At 35.6% G+C, this 23,717-nt stretch overlaps 1 protein-coding gene across 2 annotated transcripts; it reads right to left on the reverse strand.

The window, feature by feature from the left end:
- Window positions 1-1,744: 1,744 nt before the first annotated feature.
- Window positions 1,745-21,740, reverse strand: Slc25a27 (solute carrier family 25 member 27). Of its 2 annotated transcripts, none has more exons than XM_027950517.2 (8): window positions 21,519-21,740; window positions 19,738-19,822; window positions 16,826-16,948; window positions 14,272-14,384; window positions 11,290-11,374; window positions 9,789-9,881; window positions 8,683-8,785; window positions 1,745-3,487 (listed from the first exon to the last, which is right to left on the reverse strand). In XM_027950517.2, exons 1-8 carry the CDS (start codon window positions 21,670-21,672, stop codon window positions 3,485-3,487), a joined length of 759 nt encoding a protein of 252 aa, XP_027806318.2. In that variant the 5' UTR covers window positions 21,673-21,740; the 3' UTR covers window positions 1,745-3,484. The 2 variants fall into 2 exon arrangements, with proteins under 2 accessions (XP_027806318.2, XP_027806317.2); XM_027950516.2 differs by having other exon boundaries at window positions 1,745-3,739.
- Window positions 21,741-23,717: the final 1,977 nt, after the last annotated feature.

A 23,717-nucleotide genomic window follows, 5' to 3' on the forward strand; every position in this document is an offset into this window, starting at 1 on the left:
GGAAGTGAAGGGATTGGATCCTATTTATATTATGTTAGAAGTAAAGTCCAAAGTAGGATAGATTTCAGGTTAAGTTCTTCTTCCACATCATCTGTTGTTCAATAATGTTGGACAACAATATTATTCTTCATATATATATATATATATATATATATATATATATATATATATATATAATGTGTGTATATATATATATATGTATATATACACACAGATACATATGTATGCATGTATATACATATATGTGGTCATCATCTTTAAAGAATTCTGGTTTAATCAGGGATAAGAGGATAATTTATCCCCCCCCCCAAATTTTTAATTACCAAGTATTAAAATTAAGCATTTTTCCAAGGGAGGGCCTGAGAAAAACATGTGTGACTATATGAATTATACATAAATATGCTTAAAAATTTGGATGATAACAGGAATGCCAGACTCATAAATACAAATTCTTAAATTAATACAAAGTTAAGTGTTTCATGTTATATGTAAGTGCAAACAATTTTTACTGAGTACTTAATAGCAAAAAAAAAAAAAGAAAAAGAAAAAAAATGCTACTACAAAGAACAGAAATCACAGAAAAACAGAACATGTAGTCCCTCTCACTAGTGTATAAAAACGAAACAGGATTTGAATACCTGAAAAATACATTATACCTAACTAAGCAAACTTAAGAAATACTATCTCTTTAATTAGATATATATGCTAATTATACAAAGAAGAGAGAACTCTATATAAACAAAAATAGTAATTCTATATAACCAAAAATATAGAACTCTATATAACCCAAAATACACACACATATACACACACACACTTTTCAATGAGGAAAAAAAAAATCATCTGAGAAGAGAAAAAAATGTGAAAGCAAAGCAAAGGACTGAAATGTCAAATATTACCAATATAGAACTAAAGAGAAATAGAGAAGCACCACATAAAGTAGTGTTATAATAAGAAAGGGAAAAGTGGAATTGTGAAGCCTATGAATATGTACAGAATACCACAGAAATTTGTATTCCTTTTTATTTACTGGATTATTTTGGAAAGGAACAAGAAGACCCAAGTTGGCAAAAATAAAGCAAAATTCTAAGATAATTAATGAATGATTTCACTTGAGAAGTGTGACCATGATGGGCTATATGTTAGATACACAGGATTCAGTCAGATTATGGATTCAGATTAAATGTTCAAACCAAAGCATCATGACTCCATTCTAAAATTTGTACTAGAAGAAATTCAGATTCATTTAAAATGTATGAGACAAAAAAACTAAAAAGAAAACCTGTTTTTGGAAGATGCAACATTGCTGGACTGGGTTGTTATGAAGATGACATAAGACATTTACTTGGTATCTAGTTAGTGCACAATAACTATCAGATGTAATGATCATAATAATTAGAAGATCTGCATTTTTATCCGGGCTCCACTATTAAGTCACTATGAGCATGCACAACTGTACTTCTCTGAGACTCAGTTTCCTAACATGTAAATGAGATGAACCCAAGGAATCATTTCAGGTTAAAAATTCCAATTCATGTTGATTCAGGTACCAAGGAACTTACTTATGCAATGTTTTAGTCCCAAGCCCCCCCAAAGAATAAAACTAAATCCTTTTTTAAAATAATTCAGTTGCAATGTAATTATTTTGATACAGTTTTCATTTAAATCTTATAAATTACAAAACATAAAAAATCAAAATTTCCCCAAAGTTGTTCAATACAGAACACTAGGGATTTAAGCACATAATATACGTTAAGTACATTTGACAAATCAATTACAGATTGGCAAATGCAATGGAAAAATAGAAAACCTAAAGAGGATTTGAAGAGATTAAAATACACATTTTGCAACAATAAGCCACTGCATATTATTATATCACATTATAACATATTTGAAGTGTACTTCCCCCTCTTAAAATGGCAGTGATTATACATTAGTGCAACCACAGAGCACTTGTAAAATTGTTTCTGTCCAGCAACATCCAACATCATCCGTGTTCATCATAACAAATTCTATTCTCTTAGTTCCAGGGTCTTTCTTGGGCCTGAGCTTTTTCAGTTTTCCTATTTTAACAGTTACAGTCTTTTTCCATATGTGCAGCAATCCATCCAGAACTGTCCACTGTCTAAGGATGGGGGAGCATGTGGGATACTGATGAATCTGAAGAAATCTCCTACCTTTCTAAAATAAGAAAAGTGATGGGCGAGAAGTACCAGGGTTTGAACTCAGGGGCACTTGACCACTGAACCACATCCCCAGCCCTATTTTGTATTTTATTTAAAGGCACTGTCTCAAAGAGTTGCTTAGTGCCTTGATGTAGGCTGGCTTTAAACTCATGATCCTCCTGTCTCAGCCTCCTGAGCTGCTGGGATTACAGGCATGTACCACTGTGTCCGGTAAGAAAACTGATTTGGTTCAAAGACTGGATACATGACTATATACCATAGACTGTTTATACTTATGACATTTTAGGCAAGAAACTTTGTCAAACTGAGTAAGATTCAGTAGATTGTGATTTCTTTTTCTTCGTCTCTTCCCTCACTCCCTCTTTCCTTCCCTTAATGTTAGGAAAGCAGGGTAAGAAAGGACACACATCAGAGTTGGCTAACTTCATATCAGTCTTGTTTTTAAAATACCACTGAAAGGCGGATGGTAACAAAGGATGCTTTTTACAGAGGGACCTATGCAGCTGAATTTTAACCAAATCAACTGTGATTCTTTTATTTATTTTTTAGTAGATGGACACAATACCTTAATTTTATTTATTTTTATGTGGTGCTGAGGATGGAACCCAGGACCTCACATGTGCCAGGAAAGCCCTTTACCATTGAGCTGCAACCCCAGCCCCTCAACTGTGATTCATTATAACATTCTTGAAATCCAGTGATAAATCCGTGTTGAAATGGGACATGTAACAAGGCAAATGCTCTTTTCTTTTCTCATCTTGATTCAGAGTCTGTGGCTATCAGGGGAAGTTACTAGCAAGTGTGGTGGAATGCTAACCAATGAACACAGGGCGAAGGATGGGCACTGATAGCAAGCAGCTTTGCTTGACATCCAAACATCATCTCAACTTCACATTTATTTTTTAATCCTCTTTGCAAGAAAATGTACATCCATTTCCTTCAATAGTAGGGAAGCTCAAGATGTTTTTTTCATGAATTTTTACCTCCCTTTAATTTACAATATGTATACTTTACAACAACAGAAGAGTGAATTGTTAAACTTCAACTATAAACACTGACATAACAGGTTAAAAGTATTTCTTAAGCACTACGTATATATTCTTCCATATTCCTATTATCTTCTTCAGCTCTGAGATGCTGGCTCCCTCCTGCTGGCTCCCTCTAAGCAGTCTCTTCAGTACAAACAGCATCTCAAGGGCCAAACCATCTTGCCCAAGATGAAAGTCGTCAGGGTTCCGTTCTTCTTGAGAAAACAGTGTGCTGGGTCTCCTGGGATAGCCTTGTGAGATCCGACCAGATCACTTTTAGACAAAAAGAGGAGTCAAAGAGAACTTGGGTTTCCAAAGAAAAATAAAGTGCTGCCCCCTATAAATCACAGTCTCTGTGGAGTAAGGTGTCTTCCTAAAGAGGTAGAAATAATAGGGGGTGTGTGTTGCAGATGCCCGTATTTCAATAATACTGAACACTGTATCTTTAAGGGCTTAAAATGGACTGACTCCACTCATCTCTCTGATTTTTTCATAAGTAAGCCAGAACACCAATGACCAAGGGGTCTGAAAGATTAACCAAAGAGGTTAGTGCGCATTTCAAAGCAAATTATAAATATTCTACATATATGCATATACATCTTTTTTTTGAGTGACAAAGTAATTTTGAATCCATGTAGGCCAAAACCAAATATCTTGTCTTTCATCTTTGTATATCACTTTATAATTTCAAAAGCATTTTCATGTCTTATTTATCACCTATTTCTCTAGTATATGTATAATATGAAGGAAAAGTCATGATGTCCCCATTTAACAGATGAGGACACTGAGGTTTAGCAGTCAAATGCCTACTGACATGGTGCAGAGCTAGACCACAGGCTTCTGTTTTCCACTCCCAGGGTTCTTTGAAATAACCACTTCTGGCGATAGCGCTAGAACTCAGATGCCTGAAGTCCAGGCTGGGCCCCTTTACCCGTAGTTTGTATATGCAGCATAACAACTAGACTTAAAAACTTGAAAGAAAAATAAAAGATTATTCTTTAAGAGATAATATATAAACCCCCAAACCTGATGTCTCACAACATGTATATAAACATTCACATTAACTAGGGAAAACAGCTTCTATCTCAGAAAGGTTTGACTTTAACCTGAACAAAGGACTTCTAAAAGGAGACAAGTTAGAAGAAGATATAATATACACTAGTGTGTACACATTGAACACCAAAGGAAACCTTAGATCTAATTCCTGATTGTTTGGTTCTGATCAATACTGACTGGAGAGGAACTCCATCATACTAGAAGAGAGAGAGAAACTTAGGCAATTAGAATACAAATGTATTTGGTTAGGGAGTTTGTAAAGCTGTCATGTGTACTTGTCATATGTTCAGAAATACTGAACATGTTACATTGGTAACCTGAGAATTTACTAAATAGTAAATTTAGAAGAACACATTTTAGTTAATGTATGAAGACATAAAATAAATAATGATTATAAAGCTGTAAAGATACCATATTCTTGGGACAACCGAAGTGAAGTGAACCAAAGATCTAACTGTAGTCAGATCAAGGAGGGTGTGCACTTAGTTTAAAGAATGAAACATGCAATCACTCCTAATTGCTGTGGTGATTGGATTTCTTCTTCATGTTAAAGACAACACTATATTATCAAAATCATACTCAAACAAAGTAAAAATTAACTAGGACTGAGCCCAACAAGGTCATACCACCTCTACCTAGTGGAAGGGGTTGGAGAGAGCTTAGCTGGGTTTTGTATCGAGTTTAAAGAGGGAGATTACATAGCCCAAGAATGTGGTAGGTAAAAAATGAGTGAGGTTTTCCTGAGTCTCTGCACAGGAGTGCATGCAGACACTGTTTACTTATTGATTTCCTCGATGGCATAATTATGATCACTGTAAATAATCTAAGTGTAGATGAACCTATGCTGTTTCCTCTAGTCTGCCTTTTGCACAACTACTGGAATAAAAGCAGAATGCTTTGCCATGCCTGTTATTGTGCAGCTGGACACAGAAGAGCTCTCTTGAGTTGATATTCTGAAATATTAAGTCTATAAATAGGCTCTTCCTGTGGTGATTCTGTGGTAAGCCAGCAACCTTCTAATTATAACTTGGGCCACCATATAGCCTGAATTCCAGAGGAAGCCTGCTGGCCTGAGGTCATCAACACCTGGATGACTTGCTCTATGTGTAGTGCACTGAATATTCCAGGTGCTTTGGTCTAATCACCAGTTTCAATGAGTTCAGCTAGGTGAGTCTGTATTGTCAAGACCAATTTACTTGGAAGTGTTCATGAGTCAGGCTTCTGAGCTCAGACTCATGCACTGTGGAAAATCAACATTCAATGGTACCCTGGTGATCTTTGCTGGTTAGCCATCCTTTCTTTGCTAATACCTCTCCATCACTACATATTATTTCTATTGTGTTAGAATTTCTGTAAACTAACTGCAGGGTCTTGAGCAACTCAGTTTACTGCATTAGTAAGAAGCAGGAGGTTTTGAATTGAACAGACCTGCCAGCAATGTAGCTCTGCCATGTACTAGCTGTATGAATTTCAGTAAGTTTCTTAAACATTTAGCCATGTTTTCTTATCTGAAAAATGAGGATAACACTACCTGCTTTACTGGGTTCCTAAAAATAGAGTCTAACAATAATTAATGTATGCAAAGAGCTTTGAACATATTTAATACTCTTTTGTCATCTATATTTCCTAAATCTCACATATAAAGAGAATGCATCTACATTAAATGTACTTGTAAAATCTTCCTGCCCCTCATCCTGACTGATCCTAACTTAATGTTTTGGCAATGTATCACCTGAACTAGAAACATAAAAATCCCATTTTGTTTTTTCTGCCCCTTGCCTTCCATATATAATCAGTTACAAAGTCCTATGGCATTAACCATAAGTGTCCTTAGAATGTTTTCCTTCCGTTTTGTACAGTGATTTCTTGGTTAGACCACTATCAAAACTTTCTTATGCCCCAGTTTTACATATGTCATCTCTACTATGTTCACAGTAATCTTAGTGTGTTGTTCCCATGATTACACAGGTGCTTGCTGACTGCAGGATCACCCCTAGACCACTAAGCTTGGCCTTCAAGGTCTTTTCCATCTGGGTCCTTAGGGAGATCTTCAGCCTCATCTCCTGCTACCTCCCACTGAAGACCTTGTCTCCAGACACACTGAATTGCTGACAGTTCTTCACACTCACCGGGCACACACATAACATGGTGCCCAGGTTCACATTGCTTCCTCCTATTTCTCTTGACCAATATGTACTGAGGCTTCAAAAACAGCTCTGCGTAGAGTTTTGTTAGTTTCAGATTAGGTTACAGCCATTTCTATTATATAAGCCATGTTCCCACAGGGTATTGTTCATACCACTGACAGGTACTAATGCAACCCCTGATGCTACCTCCTCCAGAATCAGGCTGCCTGGATTTGACACTGGATTTGTCAGTGGTATGAATATTAGTTAACAGCCATTTTAGCCTTGCCAAGTTATTCAGACTACATTTTTATGTCCTCCTCTATAAATGGGGAACAGGAGACCAACTTACTGCAGAAATTGTGGGGCAAATTCAATAAGTTAAGTCATAAAAATAACTAGCACAGTTTTCATCATATACCAAGTGTTTCTGTGATATGTATTTAGAAATATATATCATTACTAGGATTTTAACTACTTACTTAACTTCTAAGTTTTGTTATAAGCTCCTCTAGCACAAAGATTCTTATTCCTTAGTATATTAGCTATGCCTGTGATAATGTCTGATTAATGTAAGTCAAAACAAAACCTACTTTTTCAGTTTTGAGATAATACCAAGGTACTTCATAATCAAGACTACCAAAATAATGTTTGTGCGTTTTTTAAACTCTAGTACATTTTTTAAATTTTTAAATTTTTTTTCTAGTACATTTTGTATCAGTTATTGCTTTGAGCTATTATTTTGGTTATTAATTCCATGTTAATAAACATCTACTGTCCCTTAATAATCATTTATTCCCAGAGCTTCAATTACCATCTATATGTTGGCCGTGCCCAAATCTAAATCTTCATCCCCAATTCTCTTGTAAGGTCCAGACCTATATATTAAATTATTCATCTAGACCTTTCCACTCAAATGTGCTATGTGTATCCAAACCTCCCAGATCTAAAACTAAACTCGTTTTACTCCCAAACTGTTTTCCTTGCAAATAATCCCTGTTTGGAGATATTTTATCAACCTTGATTGCTCAGGGCCTGACTTTTCTTATCTTCTCCTCCATTCCCCTATCCTTATCCCGTTGGTCACATTTCTACTTCCTAAATTCCACTTTATAACGCATCTTCTGTCCCATTACCAACTCTCATCTAAGCCACTATTATCCTCATTGATCACTACTCTAGACTTTTCTCAGCCCAGGAAATCTAGAAGAATCTTTCTAAAAATGCAGATTTAATCAAGCCAATGGCCACCACTGCAGGGTTCAGGTGGCCCTCCTGAATCAAGCCTTTCACTCTCTGCCTGGGGGCCCTGTGCCTTGGCCTGCTGGGCTTCCTTGTACTCATCATGCTGTCTTGTCTACTCCAACTATGGCTCTCTACAGAGTGCTCCTTTCTGTCCCTTTTACCTGGCCAAGTTGTACTCATTACTCCAATATCAGTTACAAAGCCTTCTAAGAACCAGAGGGTTTTTCTTAACTTCCCAGGGTAGGCCATACTTGTTCGTTACACATTTCTATAGCACAAGAGTTCTTCTTGTAACACTCATCACTTCCAGTCTCTTATTTAAGGCTAAGCCCTTAGTACAGGGCTTTGCATGAAGTAGGTGTTCAATTAAATATGTATACACATGTACATATATATAATTATTAATTTTGACTTTCTAAATCCATAATTCGTCCATTCTTTCAAATATTTTCTAGCTTACAAAAGTCATGAGTACCTTATGTTGTATTTATATTACTTAAACAAATCTAATCCTACATCTTAATTCACTTTAAAATATAAAATATATTATAAAAATATATAAATATATATATGTATAAAAATAACATTTAAACCAAATAAGGATGACATAATGGTTTCTCATGGAGCAGAATTTTAAGGTAATCAGCAGATGTAACATTTGCCATCAAAGTAACAAATTTTGTTTGAAACTGCAAACTTCTCATAGGAAAAATCCCTACTGAAATCAGTATACTTGTCCCAATCTACTGTATTTTAGCTAAATAGACTACTAAAGGTTCTATATTACCAAAAATCTATCCACTGATTTTATAACAGATTACCAATCTATTTGTTCTAGAGGTAACTAATTTAATCTACCAAGAAAGGCAATATGGCTCTGAGGAGAGGTGAAAGAAAACTGAACAAGATTTAAAACAGAAAGGATGGATCTTCAGTTGGGAGCAGGCCATTCCACAAACCAGAAGAGAAAAGGGAAAATGTTTATAGATTTAAATATAAAGAAAAGAAAAAGGAAGGAAGAAATAAAATGTCCAACTTTACCATTCGTAGCCAAGCCGGTAAAAAGCCTTTATATAGACTCATGAATCCTTCTCCTTGAACAGCCTGAATCAGGCAATCGCTTGATGATTTATACAGAAGTCCCCTAAAAGGGAACAAAAGACCTGTTAAATTTCCTCAGTATAAACAGACACATAAATAAAATTGTCTAAAAGAATATTATAAGTTAAATATTTTCTGCTCATCTTGAACAAATAATATTTGTGGTCTTAAAGATATAGATAGCTTCATTTGAGCTTAAAGAAATTTTCAAGGCTGACTTCTGATTCATCCACCCTTGATCTTATACTTAGAATTCACTTCATCTGATTTCTTCCAGAGAGGAGGGACTATTTCATATTGACTCAAATTCTCCATGTTACCTGAAAGTGAAAGGCTTTTGAAGAAAGTGCTGTGTAAATGCTCAGCAGAGAATGCTTTCAAAAACTCTTTGAAAAACAAGTCACAATTAATTCCTTGCCTTGAAATAATGGGATTGTTAATTAGCTCATTTCCACAAATACATAGTAGTTTTTCATCAGACAAAGAGGAAGTGATTACATAAAAACAATTTCCTCTTTGACCACAAAAACACATAAATACATTTCTATCAAGAATAATTACAAGCTGGGAGCAGTGGCACATGCCTGTAATCCCAGCGGCCCAGGAGGTTGAGGCAGGAGAATCATGAATTCAAAGTCAGCCTCAGCAATGGCAAGGCACTGAGCACTCAGTGAGACCCTCTCTCTAAATAAAATACAAAACAGGGCTGGAGATGTGGCTCAGTGGTCAAGTGCCCCAAGTTCAATCCCCAGTACCTCCCCCCCAAAAAAGGATAACTACATAAAACAGGCACAGTGTCACACGCCTGTAATCCCAGTGACTCAAGAAACTGAGGAAAAGAATCACGAGTTCAAGACAAATCTCAGCAACTTAGCAAGAGAGACCCCGTCTCAAAATAAAATATATATAAAGGGCTAGGGATATAGCTTAGTGGTAGAGCACCCCTGGGTTCTATCCCCACTATTGCAAAAAAAAAAAAGGAAAATATCTTCAAAAAATTGTATTCTTATAGACAATCACACAAATATAGAAGAATTTCTCATTACCTTCCTTGTTTATCTCGTGGTTGATTCATTATTCGACTTTTGATGACATCAGCTGGTGTTCCCAGAACAGAAGCTACCAGTCCAGAACATAAACTGTAGATACAAATTAATGAAATTGAAAGATAATATGCAAGACCTCCTATATTTTAAGGAAGGGGAATTGATACTTAAAAAGAATGGAATCCTAAATATATTATTATAATATTCTTTATGATGGTGCTCTTTTAGCTTAAGATCAGTGCAAAATTGATTCAGTAAAGAAGTAGAAAGAAAAAGATAATATCAAAAAGAATTTCAGGCAAGGGGCTGGGGTTATGGCTCAGTGGTAGAGTGCTCACCTAGCACATGCTAGGCGCTGGGTTAGATCCTCAGTACCACATACAAATAAACAAATAAAATAAAGGTTTTGTATCCAACTATATATATATATATATATATATATATATATATATATAAAAGAAAAAAAATGTCAGGCAACAGATCCATACTGAGCACCTCCTGGTACCAGACATCCTTTTAGACCATTAATGAGGCAGGTAGACCCTGACCTGGAAGAGCTTACACTCTACGTGGGGAGAGGCAAAGAAGAGATGAATAATTTCAGATGTTGATAATGCTATAAAAAATAAGATGGGGTAGATTGAGAGGGAAAAACTAGGTGACAGGCAGGCAGGGAAAAGTTCTAGAGGGTGACAGCATCACTGAGTCCCCTTTGTGAAGACCTGAAGGAAGGAACAGCAAAGGACCTGAGTCCAGAGTGCTCCTGGTGTGTGTTAGTAAATATATGTATCTCTAAATATCATTGGTTTGACACTATTTTATATTCTTTGGGGGTTATCTCAATAGCCTAGAGGGATCCAGAATTTGTAAACAAGAACAGAAGCTAAATGAAATGACTCCAATGTTAAGGATAGTAGACATCTAAAAACCAATTCATTCTCATGGGTAATTTGAACTTGTGATATGGAGAGATTGAGGAAATGCCCCTGCTTGGAGTGCTTTTCTTTCTGTTCATCTCTAGAAGAGTCACATTTCTTCAAATTCTTATCTAATTCTGCCTTTGTGGTTATTGTTTCTCCCTCCTCTGAACCCTCCAGTGACCATTTTGTTTCAGCATTTACTATGCAGTGTTTTTATACTTGTCTTGTTCTCCTGTTGGTCAGCTCCCTAGGCAGAGGCTGGATGCACTGTTTGTGTGTCAACACAGGGGCCTACACAGCAACTTTAACACAAATTGACCCTGGGATGGCCCCATCAAGTTGTAAATATTTTGGGAGGTTTAATCTGAAATAGCCTTGTAATTTTATCTCTCCTCCCTATTTTAACTGCAATAAAATTTAAAAATATTACTCTTAATGAGTGTACTATCATCCTTCTCTAAGGGTGATACCACTAGATTCCTGATCGAGTGTCCCCAAGTTGGAATTTATGCCACAAAAGCCAGAAAGGGTGATAATATAAAAAGAAAAAAAAACAGGGTCATACTAAAACAATCACTTACCTGGATAAACCATGAGTAATGATATTGTCCTCAAGGGGTGTATTCAATATCAAGTAGTGCTTCACTGTATCGTAAGTGGTTAAATCTGGCAATAGAAAAAGAAGGTTTAAATATTCATTTATGCAACAGTGAATGTCTTTTGCGTAAAGAGTATACTGGCTTGTGGCAGGAATGTGTACCGGAATGAAATATAGCATTCATTCAGGCAGAGGATGGAGGAAGAGGAAAAGAGGAAGAGGTGACACTTGGATGTATCATTTGAATACCTGAATCCAGCTATGACTAACCTGAGCTCAACCCCTGGAATTTTTAGCCAATTAATAAATTCATTTTGGGGTCAAAGTTAGGTTGAGTTGAAACTCCATCATTTATAAACAAGTGGCTCCATGGATGGAGAGAAGCATTTAAATTCGCACTGTATCTATAAGAATACATTGCCTAGACTTGGTGACTATTTAGAAATAAGAAACAAATGAAAGGAAGAGCCAAAAGTCATGCCTAGGTTTCTCACTTGTATAGCAGAAGGGATTGTTTTATATTTTGATATTATAAAGAATGGAAACAAAGATGGTTTTATATAGAGCCTGATTTTGACACATTCAAAGGAATATACTTAAGATACCCAAAAAAAGATTCTGAGTAAGTAACTAGAATTTGGAAGAGAAATCTGGGCAATAATCTTAGGCAACAAATTGATAAACTACAATCAGAAAGGTTCTCTGAAAACCAAAATATCCAGTAATAATGTGATATACTAGACACAAATGGATAGAATAGCAAAACAGAAAATAGATTTACTTCCTTTAAGTGATACACTACTGGAACCCTTGAAAGTGCTCCTTATAAATTTCTTAGAATCATATAATTGGACTTAGAAAGGATTCTTTCATTGACTAATTCATCAAATGTTTAATGACTAATTCATCAAATGTTTAATGCATGAAAGATGGGGAAAATAAAGATGAATAAAAACACAGTCCTTGCCTTCAAGAGGCTTGTATCTAGTGGAACAGGCTCGTATCTAGTGGAACATACAGACATTAGAAAGCAATGAAATGAGCTACAAGCAGCAGAAATAGGCACAGGGAACTATAGAAACACACAAAAGAGCATCTAAGATAACATGCTGTGGTTAAAGGGATTGTAGAAGGTTCTGGAACAATACATTGGTGGAGAAGAATTCTTTAGACAAGAATATTACTCTTAATAGAGGAACTGTGAAGGAAAACTAAACAGAAGAACAGGGAAGAGGACAGAAAGGAGAGGGGTGAAGAAGAGCTATGCATGTGCAGGAAGTGGAACCTTTTGGCTCATGACTTGTTGCTTCACTCTTTCCAACAGGATCAATGAACCGTTCAGTTCTCTGAAAGCACAAGGCAAATCCTACAGACCATCTACATCATGCACCAAAATTCCCACTTTGTTCTGTGGGTAATGAGAAGCCAGTGCCAGGTTTTAGGGGCATCATAACATGTGCATTTCCTTGCTTTGGATGACTCACTCTGGATGCTGGGTACAAATTTGGAGGGGGAGACCAGATGGATGGCTGTGGCAGTGGTCTAGTTGAGAGGTTCTGATGGTTGGCACTGTGGAAATGGTTACTTTAAGGATAATAGGTGCATTCTGGAGAGGGGGAAACTTTTAAGAACTCAGAAGATGGTAGTGGTGAGTGTGAAGGCTGCCTTCTCATGCACAAACGTGACTGACTGCTCTCAGAGATGAAACCAAGGAGGGCAGGAATGAGGCTTTCTTTTCTGCACCTCAAATTCTGTGCTCTTGTTTTTCGAAACAGGAAAGATCAGCAGCTTCCTTTTTTCACCGTTGCTGTGACCTTTCCTATATTTACTTCCTATGAAAGTTTTGTCTTCCTTTTGCTATATGTGCATCAGCATCCATGGTTCACATCTTTCTCTATTATCAGTTAACAACTGATTATCTCAGTCTGATGATGGCTGTGCTGTTAACCTCTTCTTACAAAATATTTTAACATGTTCTATATTTTGAAGTTAAAATTGCTCTCTTAGTGGAGTCACCTATCAACCTATAATTTATTTTTTTTTCAGTAATGTTGTGTTTATTTTTTTAAAATTTGTTCTTTTAGTTATACATGATAGTAGAATGCATTTTGACATATTATACCTACATAGAGTATAACTTCTCATTCTTCTGGTTGTACATGATGTGGAATTACACTGGTTATGTATTCATATATGAACATAGGAAAGTTATGTCTGATTCATTCTACTATCTTTCCTATTCCCATTCCCCTTCCCCTCCCTTCATTCCTCTTTGTCTAATCCAAAGTACTTCCATAATTTCTTTATTTAAAAAATACTTTTTCTCTCATATTTTCTCTAATGTTCAATGTAACTAAAAACTTCACCAGTAGTATATATTACTATTTTAATAGCATGTCTTAAATAAAAATAAATTAGTATTTTTCTGAGGTTTCTTTTTAAAAAATTTAATGTTCTTCCAGCTTTATTCAGGTCTAACTGACAAATAAAAATTGTTCATATTTAAGGCATAAGAAAAGAAACTGAGAACTGAAAATGAGAAGCGAAGGGTAGAAATGAATAAGAGATTGTTTACTTTCCTGGCCTGGGTGCCAGTCTGAACAAGGTGGATTATATAGGAATAGGAGGATTGCCAGGGGTAAGGATTTGGACATTGTGGATATAATGACCATCAATCTTAAAAGGAGGTAAGGATTAGAGAGAAGATTAGAAATAGTTTGGTCTTTTCTCCTTATTTCCATAATTGGTTTTTCTTAAGAAGAAAATCCTTGTCATACATTACTGTAGAATAAGGTAAAAATATTCCAGGAAATATATTCAATTATAATAAACATAAAACATATGGATCCTGTGGCTGATATATGTTATTATAAATAATGAAATAAAAATGTTCATATCCCTGATACAAGAGCATGCAAGAATTAAGTTGTTTGAACTTCTCAGAATTCAATAAAGTTTTCATTACCTCCCATATTCACCAGTGCTGCTCTTTGTATATTGGGGACCCAGCCTGCCCACAGCCCACGTATTCCTCCTTCAGCTAAGATTTTTGCAAAAGCATGATGCACACCACGGAATCTAAGGAGAATAATAATGAAATGTGAAAAGTTGGTGTACTCTTGAGAATGGAATGCAATCCAATAAGCTTCTCCTATAACTGTTATAGAGTAAAATAACATTTACTCAGAACTGTTAGAAATTAAAGGAATTCATGTAAGTCTAATATGCAGATAAACTTATTAATCCTTTAGAACACCAACATTTGATTTAAACATTTTTTAATACAAATCATGATAAGTTGTGTCACCTTCTCAGATTATTAAAAAAGATCAAAATATCTTTCTTGACATATCATTGGTAGGCATATTAAATATAGGAGGAAACAGTGACAGTCAGAACTTCTGGATGCCTCTTACTAATGTTGCAGGGGACATGCAAATTTTTAAAATTTGTCAAACAACATTAAAAAAAACATTGATTCTTAGGGCTAAAGATGTAGCTTAACAGTAAGGCCCTTGCCTAGCATGTGCAAGACCCTGGATTAGATGTCTAACATCACAGTAAAAAATAAAAAATAAAACAAACAATAATAATAAAAAAGAAAATCACTCTCCTATAACCTCATAAAAGAAAGAATATTTATAGATCAAAAGTAGAATGCGCAATATTCTAAGAATTTTTAAAATTAAATGATTTGAGTTTTATGAAAATTTGCTATCCTATCTTTATTTTGCTCACATTTCTGTAGACAGGTGAAAAATGGTGCTGAAGCATGAATCAAATCTGGGAGCCTCTGATGTAAAAGAAAAGTCTGGGCTTGATATGGACAGAAAAAAATCTGGAGTCAAACGTCACATTTACCACTTACCAGCTGTATGGATTTTACTAAGGTATTTTACTCTTTGAATCACATCAAAAATATGACATTCTTGAGATGCATAATTGCTATTATACTACAAGGAATCACAAATGATCACTGTAGCTAAAATGTATTGTACCTTTACTAAGTAGCAGTCACTTTATACATGAGATGCATTTTAATCTTGAAAGGTTTCTGAGGTATGTGTATTATTATTCCAATTTATATGTGAGGAAACTGAGGCTAGAATGGTTAAGGAATTTGACTACTATTACAGAGCTAAACTGTAGTAAAGCTTGAGGCTGGATTGGACCCTTGGGCTGATCCCAAGGATTATGCTCTTTACTACAACATTAAGTATAGTCAAACCCAAAATTTCCAGCGTTAGGGATAAAAAAGAGGATTAAAACCCTGGGGAATCAGTTTAAAACATAGCTTTTTATTTTGGTACCGGGGATTAAACTCAGGAGCATTTGACCACTGAGCCATATCCCCAACCCTATTTTGTATTTTACTTAAAGACAGGGTCTCACTGTGTTGCTTAGCGCCTCACTTTTGCTGAGGCTGGCTTTGAACTCCCAATCCTCCTGCCTCTGCCTTCCCAACACTTTTCTCTCCAGTCAAGGCTACATCACTTTTCTCTATTCAAAGTCATTAGAAGTTGTTACAAAATGACCAAATGGGGCTCTGTAAACTCCTCGTTTAAGTCAGAGTTGTGTCTTTTCTCCTCTGCTAGGCATCTACCCATTTTCTGAAGGCTGAAGGGGGGATGGGGCAATATCAGCCCAACCTCATCCTCCAGCATCTGCTAGAGAAGAAGTGAGTACAGAGAAGTGGTCAGGGGTGGCCTCCTAAAGATGGTTCCAAACCCTCCTCCTCCACCTCTGGCTTTGCTGCAGACCTGGAGGATTTAGACTCCACTCAGGTTATCCTGCACTTCCCTCTTTCCTGGAAATGATCTATCTATATGCAAAATTTGGCCCTTTCCCAGGGGAAACTGGCTAAGTGGCTCTTCTAATAAACTGCCCTTTGAGGAAAGGCTGACTTTGCTAATATAGGCTAATGTAATGGGAAGATTTTATATCACAGAGGCATAATTTAAAAAAAAAAAAATCTTCCTTAAAGGGCCTTAGAATGTAGGGGGAATTAGATTAGAGAAGACCATGGGAACATAAGATTGATCTTGTTAATTCCCTTCTTTCTGGAAGACAGCAAGAAAAGCAATGTTATGCAGCTAGGCATGTTTACCATCACGAAAACCTTTTGAGAGAACCCCTTTTAAAGATGAAAATAGACTGGAAATGTTAAGTGAATGACACCATACAAACCACAGTGGCAAAGCTGGGGTGCATAACAGGGCAAACCTTAATAATAAAATTCTTTATATCAACCTGCAATAGGAGACAAATCTAACAATGTTGGCTGGGATAGCAGCAAAGAGTTATGAACACATGACAGAGAAGATAGACACTTTGTCATGCAAAGAAAAGATATAGCTCAGCTCTCCTCTTCATAAATATAGCTTCCAAATTAAAAAAAAAAACAGTATTAATACCTTTACCGAATACTGGATTGGAAAAAATATAAATCCATTAAATAAATATTCAAAATATGATGATATCAAAGGGAAGCAAAAGCACCAATTAACTGGAAAACTTACCTCAATGGTTTTCCTTCAAGTTTCCTTTTTCCTTCCATTTGCATCTGAACCTTCACTAGGTCAGCTGGGTTGGCTAAAAATTGGCCGATAACACCAGCCATCATCCCTCCAATGACTGACTTCCTAATTGTAAAAAGAGACATTGTTTTTAAAGTTGCCATTAATTTCACAAATTTTACAGTGAACCAGTACTAAGCTGGGACAGGCCCTGGGTAATAAATTTAAGACAAAGTGAAAAAAAAGGATATACCCAGATGAACCACAGAGAAAAAAATAGATGGTTTGGTTGTTTAGTGACAGGAGGGTAAAGGACCAAAAGGAACTAAAATTAAGATTTGCACTTTCAGATCTTACATGGCCTGAAATCCAAAGGAAAGGGTGGATGCTTCTAAGATATAAACAATAACATAAAAAAAAGTTATTGCAGAGAAAAACTTGAATCATTTAGCTGTAGTTTAATTCTGACTACCAGATGAGAAAAACAGCAGAGATGTAATCAACCTCATAGAAATGGGTACACCAAATTTTTAAAACTACTACTTTAGTAGTTTTCCAAGTGAAGGGCTTTGAAAATATTGCTCTTTGTGAAGAAACTTTTCCCATTCCTAGTCTAGTCTTTTTCCTCCCCCATCAGCCAACAGTGAGCAAAACTAGACAAAATGACTATAATCATAAATAAGGAGCTGAGTCAACAGATTGCACATGTAGAATTTTTAACCAGTAGTTTACACTACAAAAAGTATAGTCTATAATAACTTATGTTTCCCTTAACTGCATAAAGATAGTTTTAATTGATTCCCCTTAAATTAATTACTGGGGAGGTTGCGTATGTTTACATGTTTAATGAACACTTGTATTTCTTCTTTTGGAAACTATTGACAATCCTGTCCTTATTCTTCCATTGCATTCTCTATATTTTTCATTGATTTGTAGGAGGTCTATTTGTATTATATATAGTAACCTATTTTTTATGGTTTCTGTTTTATATATTCTAAGTGACAGGACATAACATTCATTATCTTATCAACTCCTAAAAATTACAAAAGCTTAATGGTAGCTATTACTTGTATAGCTGAGGAACTGAAGATTTTAAAAAAAAGTGAAGCCCAGGTAACACAGTAGAAGAGTGGAAAATGGAGTTCATCTCTGTCTGATTCTAAATCACAATGTTCTAGGATATGCACTGGGAGGACTAAAGAAGGTACTCTGCTAAAAGACCAGCATAGGTTGGTCACTGGAAGTCACTATGGTTGTTAATAAGCAATGACATGATGACAATATGAGTCTTAGAAAGATTAATGGCATGAAAAAATATGTTATTGCAGAGAAAAACTTGAATCAGAGACAGCCTAGAAGTTGAGGGTCCGAACTATATGTGCTGATTTGGAACTGAGCAGCCTGCAGCTGTGGTTGAGATTGCAGGAGTGGAAGAGCACAGCAAACAGGAGGAGAGCAGAGATCCAGTTCAGTGGACACTAGGTGAATAGAAACTGTTCCCAGCATGGTGCTCTTCCCTTTCAAAACAGTGATGACCAAGACTGGTCTTTGACTTTCAAGGAGCCACCTCAGTCTTGCCAGCAGGGAACAGCAGCAAAGAGGCAAAGAAGAAACCAGAAGAGATACTGAAAGAGTCAAAGAGTACAATATCCAGAAAGTCAAAGATGGAGGTACTTACAGGAGTGTCAGAGGAACCTACATTTAAAGGGAAATGAGGATTTGGTAAAAAGTCAATCTGATACATTCTTCATTTTTACATTCTGAGAATGAAGTATATTAGTTTATGTCTTCAAATCCCTAAATTCTTATGCATTTTCCCAAGCTTCTAAATTTGCAATCTAAACATTAGGGAATGAGAATATTCTAATGGAAAATTGTTTGCTAAAACAGGCTTGTTTAAAAAAGACAAATGCTCACAGAATGTATGTTTATTACTATGCCTTCCTTATGCTCCAAAAATAATTAAAAGAGACCAAAACAAAATTACATAGGAAACTTGCCATTCTCTGTTAATTATAAGACTGCCAAATCTACTAACAGGTATTTTTAAAGAAATTTAAAATCATTCAAAAAGGAGGCTAAGTACTGACAGAAAACAAGCAAGCATTTTGCTTAAGTTTAGAGGACTAGATTTTACTATTCTTATTTTTACTTAATGAAACTTGTACAAAATGAGAATGATGGTTTACTTCCCCTTGACACAGCCTTAAAGAAATGGATCACACACTAACATCTAATAATATAAAAGCCATACACAGTGTGTGTGTGGGCGGAAGCATGCATTAACCACAGGTCAGCTTGCTGGAGGAAGAAAAGTTATTATTTTCATCTAAAATCCAAAGGGAAGAGTGGTTACTTCATTTTTGTGTGTCTTCTTTCTAAGATATATTTTTCATTTAGAAATTTGATTCTGGGATCAGTGATGTCTGAATAAAATATGTGTATACAGGTAACTCAAATGCACTAAACAAGAAAAATTTTAAGGATTTTATCAGATACGTAAAGCCTGACACTTACCAAATCATATCATCAAAAATAGCATTATTCTCAATTTCTAATATTGAGAATTCTAATATTAGAAATTGAGAATAATGTCTTTTGAGTGTTATAACCATAAAATATACATAATCCAATGGTTTAATGTGTTATATTTATAGTCACCAAACCAAGATGATGATAATAATAATAACAGTGCTCCCTTATAATTCTTTCATTATTAAAATATTAAATATTTCTACATATGCATATTATGTCTGTTTACAATTTTCAGTAAACACTATTATTTGGATTTATATTGCAATTATTTGTTTTTTAAGCCCAAGCAATTGTAATTGTAACAAATATACAGTTTTACATAAATAGATAAACAGATAGTCTTTGAAGCTATAGCATATTATTTTCAAAACAAAACTTACCAAAGGGGATAATGCTTATCTTCACTTTTGCCAAATACAACCTCCCGGAGATGTTCATATGTGACCATCCGACCTCCAGAGTATACTGTATAAAATAGATCATTAAAAAGGCCAAATTCAGCTCTATGCTGAAAAAATAAGAGAACAATCTACCCTGACCTAGACACTCTCTCTAGTTGCATCCTTCTCTTATGTAATTTATGTTCCTGAAACAGTCTTCTTGATATTTCTCAAAATGGGGTAGGACCCTCACTGATCTTTCTAGAATAGGTTCTTCCTTCTCTGTTTTGCTAACTCCTCCTAATCTTTCAGAATTCAACTCCAATATATTTTTTCAGGAAGTGCTCTCCAATCTTTCCCCCAGTATTCTAGGCAAGCATTGCACACTCTCACATAGCAACTATCATACTCATTAGTGATCAACTTGTTCTTCTTGTTGATCCTTCCATCAGAACACAAGCTTCAGGCAGGTTCTGTTTGTTTTTCTTATTATGTCAGATGCCCTCATATGTACCTTGGCACAGAACAGGTATTTACATTCGATTAACATATATAATTCACTGAATTTGTTATATTAACATAATGTTTTCAGTAACATTTCAAACTCAAAAAATGAATCTTATTGGTAAAGCAAAGATGGTGGTAAAAAAAATACAAATGAAAAGAGGTGAAACACAAAACACTAGCACACAAAGGAGAAAATATTTTAAAAGATGGAAAGTAAAATTATTAAAATCAGCACTTGGTATTCATACAGAGAGATTTTCTTGATATTTCAGCAAGTTTTAGCCCATATTTTAAGATAATTGTGAATATATGAAGTGTGAAAACCGTAATAGTCTATGCATGCTTGTGGTTATTTCTTGAGAAATATGCTCTTTCTCATCTGAAGAATTGCATCTTTAAAAATATGATGCCAGTAAATATTCAGTCTGGGCAATTTTCTGATCAAGGGTCTATCACCATATGCTTAAGGAAACATTATACATGTAAAAGAGAAAAATACTAAAATACCACACCTATCCTGCTTCCACTAAGTTGCTGAGGTTGGCCGAAAACTTGCCATCCTCCTGCCTCAGCCTCCCAAGCCATTGGAATTACAGGTGTGTACCACTATATATAGCCAGTTGCTACTATCTCACCACCTTTATCACTAATGGCCCACAGAGCTAGTTAGGCGCCCTGGGGAAGTAAGGCAGAAGTCACCTATGTTGCCTTTTCCCTGTGGCCAGAAGTGGATGAGGCAGGGATCTCTGCTCTCTTTTAGAGCAGCCTGGTCTCTGATGTATGGGACAGAGGAGATCTGGCATTACAGTAAATATATCTAAATTTTCAAAGAACATTAAAAAAAGGTAAATTTGTGTTTGAAGTTTCTGATGTGAAAGAAAGTAACCATTGTTCATGTTTCTTTTTTCTTAAACCATCAAAAAACTTTTTATTAGGAATATTTTCAAACAGCAAAGTAAATAATATATAACTTACCATTAAAATTTATCAACTGCAAAATGTACTTCATTCTTTTTCTTAATTATTTTGAAGTACTTCCCAGATATCATGATAGTTCATCCCTAAATACTTTGGTATGCATTTCTAAAAATTTAGGATAGTAACTCCTTAGTAACAATAGATAACTTTTTCTTCCTAAGAGATTGATTATATGTTCATTTATCATCAGTAGGGGAAAAAAATTTAGCTGGCTTTTGGATACAGCTAAAAGGAAACACAGAGGAGACAAACACAAGACTCATAACAAACTTACCAGCTAGAATCAAGATAAATACCTACGTGTCTGTAAATGGCGGGCGTCACTCCTTGCCAAAGCTTTAGAAAGCCTTCTTCCTGAATGATTCCTAGGGCGGTGCGCACCATGCCCCTATAGGGGGCAGATTCTCTTGCATTGTCTCCCAACCGAGCAAGAGCAGCTTCTCCTTGCATTTGGAGTCGAGTTTTTGTAAGATCGAGGGGAAAGGTTGCTAACAAAAAACAAACAAGCGAGGGGAAAAAACCCACAACATTCAGAGAAACAAGCAAAAATTCTAAAATCATAGGACTAATGTTTTCCCAAGATTATTGGTTGTCAAATTTTAGAATTACAGATTTTCTAGTCCCATGCCCATGTACTCTAATTTGGCAGACTTACAAGGGTTTCAAATTGATTCTCAGACACTCCCAAATTTAAGAATCAGGGCACCAGAGCAAACTGGATCACCAATCAAAAGTCAAAAAGTGAAAAAACCCTTGAGTTCTTTTTATTCCAAGATTTCAATCAATAATCTACTTTAGTAACTTTAGTTTTTTCCCTCTACAATGAAAATAAATATCCATATTCTGTGGTGTCCTCCTGATTGCAACCATGATTGTTTAACATCTGTTTTAACTTTAGAACACTGTACTATGTATTCTTATGTACTATCATAAATGCAAGATAAAGCAGAATTTTATAATTTCATGGGTGATTTTTCACATGCAAACGAATCATAGCCCTGATATTTGAGATACAGAAGATTCAATGGAGTTCATAATGTCTTCTTTTATATAGAAGGGTGGCATGCTCAATATTTCTTAAATTAAGACATATTAGTTGTTTTCCAGCACTGATAAGTTTAAGCGTGGCATATTTGTAGGCTCCTTACAAGTTATCAGCTATACTTGTAAAACCTTTTTCTGTTTACATATTGAAGTAGAGATGGATCTTTTACCTTGAAACAGAGTTAAGCTACCTGATCCATATAAGGAAAATCAAGCTTATAACTTGATTTTATTCACATTAGGACAGGTTCATGAACATTACTGACATAAGATTTCAATGATCACCACCTAATACAAATCTTCAGCATGCCTTTTCTTTCTCTCTCTCTCTTCTTCTTCTTTTTTTTTTTTTTTTTTTTTTTTTTGGTCCTGGAGATTGAATCCAGGGTTTACCACTCAACTATGTCCCTGGACCCTTTGAATCCAGGGTTTACCACTCAACTATGTCCCTGGACCCTTTTATTTTTTGAGACAGGACCTACGTAAGTTGCCCAGGCAGGCCTCAAATATGCAGTTCTGTGCCACAGCACCCAATTGAGCACGCCTTTTCTAAGAGGAGACGGAGTGGGGAGAAGGAAAATAATATTAAATATTACCACTTTGGAATATCTTGCCAATAGTTTCCCTGAATCAGAATTAGCTTGTATATGGAGAATTAAGCAATGTTGTATTGACATAAGAACCTGAAGAAAAGTCACAAGAAACAGGAGCCTCTAAGTACAAATTATGCCTCTCAAAATATTTTTTTTTCTTTCTGGTTACTAGATGTTTTGGGGTCTGATCCTGAATCAATTTGTAAAACCTTGAATCAATTTGTAAAATTTGTACTCAGAATCATCCAATATTGTGAATCCCTTGCTTCCCATCTCCATTCCGCACACAGTTCTCTCCCTGAATTTTTTACAATAGCAGTCTTCCTGCACAAAAAGCCATTGAGTCATAAGGAGAAACATCAGTTAAAAAACAAACTGGAAATACATCTAATTATTCAGCAATCTCACTTTAGATTTCTTTTAAAGTTGATGAATTTTATTTCAGGAAAAACAATGAAAAATAAAATCCCTCCATCAGCTTTGAGAGGAAAGGACAGGGTAGGGGCAAAGGGCAAGTGTGAGAGTACAAAAGACAAACAACAGCATGTGCTGGCTCTGCCAGAAATGCAAAATAAACTCATGTTAGAACAGGACTAACATTCACAAATGATTAATGCATCAGAGGTATTCCTCTTTTGTGTGTGTGTGTGTGTGTTTAATGGGCAAGAAAATGTAAGGGTAATCTTGAAATACACAGTTAAAGCTTCACAGGGAACACACAGGCACTCTACTCACAAAACCCTTGGAAGAAACACCACCTGATCATGCAAGGGCATCATAATTTCCCTCTGGGTGGTCTCTCAAAGTTTGCTCTGACTCACTTAGCAGATCAAACAGTTCTTCTAGGCTCTTATGATA

The sequence above is a fragment of the Marmota flaviventris genome, chromosome 6 (assembly GCF_047511675.1).
Source record: "Marmota flaviventris isolate mMarFla1 chromosome 6, mMarFla1.hap1, whole genome shotgun sequence".
In the NCBI taxonomy this organism is placed as follows: Eukaryota; Metazoa; Chordata; class Mammalia; order Rodentia; family Sciuridae; genus Marmota; species Marmota flaviventris.

Coding starts and splice junctions, on each gene's coding strand:
- Slc25a27 (XM_027950516.2), bottom strand. CDS start 21,672: ATGCAAGGAGAAGCTGCTCTTGCTCGGTTGGGAGACAATGCAAGAGAA. Junction 14,385..16,825: donor CTTGAAGGAAAACCATTGAG/GTAAGTTTTCCA, acceptor TATTCTCCTTAG/ATTCCGTGGTGTGCATCATG. Junction 8,786..9,788: donor CCACGAGATAAACAAGGAAG/GTAATGAGAAAT, acceptor GTTCCCTTTTAG/GGGACTTCTGTATAAATCAT.